Source organism: Etheostoma spectabile, chromosome 15 (genome assembly GCF_008692095.1).
Source record: "Etheostoma spectabile isolate EspeVRDwgs_2016 chromosome 15, UIUC_Espe_1.0, whole genome shotgun sequence".
In the NCBI taxonomy this organism is placed as follows: Eukaryota; Metazoa; Chordata; class Actinopteri; order Perciformes; family Percidae; genus Etheostoma; species Etheostoma spectabile.
Genome location: NC_045747.1, coordinates 33604839 through 33610317, shown reverse-complemented (window position 1 = coordinate 33610317; position 5479 = coordinate 33604839). Strand labels below are relative to the sequence as shown.

The 5479-nt window shown below is 39.8% G+C and overlaps 1 protein-coding gene across 1 annotated transcript in view; it reads left to right on the top strand.

Moving 5' to 3' along the window:
* fbxl16 (F-box and leucine-rich repeat protein 16) overlaps positions 1-5471 on the top strand; it is a 35592-nt gene extending 30121 nt beyond the window's left edge. Inside the window, exons 5-7 of the mRNA XM_032536890.1 lie at positions 552-636; positions 1907-1970; positions 4560-5471. Coding sequence (XP_032392781.1) covers positions 552-636; positions 1907-1970; positions 4560-4849 — 439 coding nt within the window. The 3' untranslated portion in view covers positions 4850-5471. The remainder of the gene's footprint in view (positions 1-551; positions 637-1906; positions 1971-4559) is intronic.
* The last annotated feature ends 8 nt before the right edge of the window (positions 5472-5479 follow it).

Sequence of the window (5479 nt, the reverse complement as noted above, 5' to 3'; positions counted from 1 at the left end):
TGGGGTTAAATACACGAGGTAATGGGGAACAGGTGACACATCAGGTGAATCATATTAGGGCGGGGCAGGACCATCAGACAAACAAAGTGAAGCTACACAAGACAAGACAAGACAGAAAGACAGACAAGAAGCGACACGCAGACAGGACGCTGACTATGCAACAACAGGAAAGCAGAACCAAACAGGTACGAGGAAACCAATGACAGGGACCCGGCAAACCTAAGACCCAGAGGGAACAACAAGACACCCCAAAACACAAGGAGGCCAAAGAAAAAGGGAAATGAACCTAAACAAAAACCCCAACCACAGCAGTAAGTAAGTAATATTTGTATTTTTAAAGATGGGCACAGTATTTTTCACTGAGTGTTGAGTATATTGATATTGGCAAATGTAACTATGCAAATGGGAGTTGCAGTACATAAAGAGTAGTCTGTTACTGTTGGGAGTGTGTTAAAGCTTTGTGTCCACCAGTGTTTCTCAATGCATCAGTCAAAAAAAGGAAAGGATGTAGATCACTCACGTGTATTGTTGTGTCTTGTGTGTACTTGTAGGTGTGTGCGGATCACAGACACTGGGTTGGGCTACTTGTCCACCATGTCGTCATTAAGGAGCCTCTATCTGCGCTGGTGCTGTCAGGTAACACAAACACACACACACACACACACACACACACACACACACACACACACACACACACACACACACACACACACACACACACACACACCACTACTAATCATTTAGCAACCAACATTCCAGGCTCGGCAATGTACATGAAAAATATCGGAGAAATTACTAGTAAGAAATACAAATCTCCAACATATGCCGATAGCCATGGAGTCTGCTGAGTATTGTCGTTTTTCGGTGGCACATCGTTATTCATACTCTTCATATCCGCACCCCAGCTTGTAGTCAAGCTCAAAGAATAGCAAAAATAAATCAGTACTGCTGTCTTTTTATATTTTTCTGGACTATGATAAACATGGCAGCCTTTTTTTTTGTAATTATTTATCTATGAAACAAAATAATCCAGTCTTGTAATTTGCTGAAACCCAATATCTCACTGCAATCTCGTCACATGTCACACATGCTAATTTATTTTACAACATGCACACATTTGTTCACTAAAGTACATATAATCTGTAAACATAACATAAACACAAATACATCTGCAATACCATACTTTAATGCAATTACTTTTGTTAAAGTTTGGGTAGAAGCTGTCCAAATTAATTTGTACTTCCTTTAAATCCATTGTTATAATGCTCATTTTAGCCTAACATATTATATTTATATCTATCTGTACAAATTCTGTTTATAGTAAGAGCCGTCTGTACATATAGTCATAGCACATACTCACCTGTAAACTCTGTAAACCATTAGTATATTATGTCCATTGTACATATCTGTAAAAATTCTATTTATAGTAATATCCACCTGTGTATTATATTCAGTACATATCCAGCTGTAAATCTTGATCACAATACTTGTTATCTATATATTACATTCATATCTATCTTTAAAATTCTGTTTATAGTAGTATTCATTTCTATATTTATTCAGTACATATCCATGTCCTGCACTTATGGAACCAGTGTATACCCTGCACTTACTGCTATTGCACTTCTGGTTAGACCTAAACTGCATTTCGTTACCTTGTACCTGGACATGTGTAATGACAATAAAGTTGAATCTAATCTAACGATGATAATTGCAAGAAAATAGCCTCAACTTTGCATTAGGGATTTATGGATTTAAAAACAATTGTTCTTCAGTCACAGTCAGTCACAATGACCAGCATTTCTCACATATAAGTGTGTGTGTTGTGTGTGTGTGTGTGTGTGTGTGTGTGTGTGTGTGTGTGTGTGTGTGTGTGTGTGTGTGTGTGTGTGTGTGTGTTTTGTAGGTACAGGACTTTGGTCTGCAGCATTTGTTTGGAATGAGGAGTCTTCGCCTACTGTCTCTTGCAGGTACGATTTATCTTGTACAGAAAGAGCTTCCTATTCCTAGTATTATGTATGTATTATGTATCTATATGTACTATTACTATGAGATCTGTGCAACATTTCAACATAATAACATTAATCTTTAAAATATTTAAAATCATGCTCGCATGCATTAGACAATGAGTAACAAAGCAAGAGCATGATGTATGTGTATGGTAAAGAGAATCTAAGCTTATCTTTATACATTTAACCGTGTTACACTGTATAAAGTGGATTATATGGATCTCTACTCTGTGCTATGATCTGGAGCCTTATACTGCCATCTAGTGGCCCTCCACTGATCTAGAATTACAGGGCCTAGGTTACTTTAATTCAATTTTATTTATAGTGTCAAATCACAACCCGAGATATCCTAGGACACTTAACAGATAGAGGAGGTCTAGACCACACTCTGTCATTTACAAACTGATGACCACATCTCATCACGACAAAAGCATTACCTAAAATTGGTTTCAAATGAGACGGGATTATCATTACTATAGAATAGATATATTATAGATTATCATCTATATATTGTAATAATTATATATATATATATATATATATATATATCTATATCTATATCAGGAGGATATCATGTTCTAATGCTTGGATAGTAATGAACCCATAGCCGTTCCTCTAATGCTACCTGCAGGGCTGAATAGCAGAGGGGTCATATTTCAATTGAATTCATTAAAACTGACCAATGCGAAAAAGCAAATATTTGATATATTTGGTAGAAAGAAAGTGGATACACTTAACTAGCAACAAAACAACAAAATAATTGGAAACTGTAAATGAAAAAATCGGTGAATTTTTCAAGTCGTCTTTCAAGCCGAATGCAAATGTTTCCCATATTCCAGCTGCTAAATTGTGATTTTATGATAGTATACTGAACATTTTTAGGTTTTGGACTGTTGATGTGACAAAACACGACATTCGATGTCTTTGACGTCATATCATGACATTTCATCACAAAAGATAAATCAAATAATCAAGAAAAGAACAATAAAGTATTTAGCATACAAACTGATAATGAGGCAAATTTGGGGCTGAACTGGAATTTTTTTTTTTTTATAATGTCAAACTGAATATAGAACTAAAATCTTTAAGAAAAACTGCACCTACACTGAAATTCAATAAAACCCTGTTAAAAAATTAATACAAATAAGATAAAATTGAACATAAATCATTTCAGTTTTAGTTTTTTTAGCTGTAATATTTCACCACCGAAAAAAATCACAGCATTAATTTCTGTCTGTTGTGACATTGAACCACAGAAATTGAATGTACTATATACTGTATATATACATAAAATTAAAATAATGGATAAATAAGAACATGTACTGCACATCTCAGCACAATCTTCCAAAATTATCGTAAGTGAGTCATTCAACGCCACATCAAGGCTATTCTCCAGCAATGTTTTTTGCATATGTATCGACATATTCATACACATTCTACCTGGCCCTGACAAAACAAGCTAAACTACTTTAAAATATGGGGAATCACTGCACATGGGGGGGCACTTTTAATGACATTTTGAACATGTTTAGAGGCTAAAAACACGTTTATAACTTGCCCTGTTTAAGCCTATTGGGTGCTAACTCTAGCAGGAGGATAACTCGGATTTAGACAGCACCGATTGGTTAGTTTTTCTCTCTACTGACAGACCTCCACATTTACAGATAACACAGCTACGTGTTGGAATTGACCGGAGTTCACCTTTAAAGGCCTTTTCCCCCCCTGTCTCTGGAAGTCATTACCACCCCCAACTTAGCACTATCGATTCATTCCCCCAACTCAAAACAGTTCTGTTCAAAACTGCCAATTCCACTTAAATGTCTCTTGCTCTGCCTTTTCTGTTGTTATTGTTGTATAGTATTTTTGTGCTGTTTTTATGTATTTATACCCAGTACGGCGTCCTGGAGTGCCGAGAAAGGCACCTTCAACCCTTGTGTTGTCTTCCCGTTGACCTGCAACTTTGTTTTTATGTTCTTTTCTCAACGTTTTTGTCCATTTTATTCCTATTTTGTGTCACTTGTTTGACGATTTCTTAATTATGTTTTAGTCAATTTTTTCACATTTTTTTGGGTCACTTTTTCTCTTTGCTTTTTGTAGTTTTTGTCAACATTTGTCACTTTTTTCAACGTTCATTTCTGATACAGAAAGTTTTTGTTAAACCGGTCAAATTTGACCTGAGGACAACACAAGGGTTAAATAAATAATCTTATAATAACAAATAATCATCTTAAAAATATATATATATTTCAAAACTAAAACTAAGACTGAGTACTAACTAAAATAAAATTAGAATCCAAAAGTCAAAGCTAAAATAACTGAAATTCAAAACTGTAATAACCTTGCTGCAGATGCACTGTGTAACGTTTGGGCTCGATCAACAGCCTTCACCCTGTTACCCCGCCCCCAGCTGCACTGTTGTTCCTCCCTGCTGTGACCTCCCCCCCCCCCCTACCCCCTCTTCTCCCCCCTCCCCCCCACTTGTTGTTTCCTCCCCCCTCTCCTCTCCCCCCCTCCTATCCCCCCTACCCCCCCCCCCCCACCCCCCCCCAGGCTGCCCCCTGCTGACCACCACCGGCCTGTCAGGCCTCATCCAGCTGCAGGAGCTTGAGGAGCTGGAGCTGACCAATGCCCCGGAGCACCGCCGAGCTCTTCAGTATTACTCCCAGCACTGCCCCACTTTGCAGCTGGTCATCGAGAAGACCGCCGACGCCACCCACCCACCCCCACCCCCACCCCCCCCCCCCCCCCACCCACCGACCCCCCAGACCTCCGCCGCCGCCACACTTCCAACTCCTCCTCCTTCCTCAGTCTTTTCTCTTCAAATGACAACCGGAGACTGAACGCTCCGACCGTACCACTCTCTTCCTCATCACCCCCCCCCCCCCCGCCCTCCACCCTGCCGTTTCCTCCCACACCCCCATTGAGTAGTCTGACCCACAGGCGGACAGCGAGGCAGGAAGGCAGACGATGGGACCGCCGCACCCAGAAGACGACGGGAGGGCATTGGAGCTTCATTTGAGAAGGACGCCGGAGGGGGAGGGCTTGGTGGGACGTCTTGTCCAACAGCAAGTTCCTCTTTCAGAACCACCGAAGGCTTTTGTTTTGATCCCGGAGGAGGGCTTCTCTAAACACTTTGACGATTTCAGCTGAATGGATACTGAAGGGAGGGACATGCACATATCCAGAGGAATTGGGAAAAGGGACTTTGGTGTTTGAGCCGATGTAGTGGAACTCAGACACACTGTAAACACACTCACACACATACTGTATATGGTAAGTGAAGTCCTCAAGACCATGAGTACTTTCTATTTTCATCACTCGGTGTAATACAACGCTGTTATTTTTTTTCAGAAAGTATCAAAAGGTCCGTTTTTCTCTTGTTAAGAGAGGACACCACCGCCAGCTGGAGAGGAAAAGGACACTCAGAGAGAATTTAAAGACGTGAACGACAGGGATGGAATTCTCTCTCT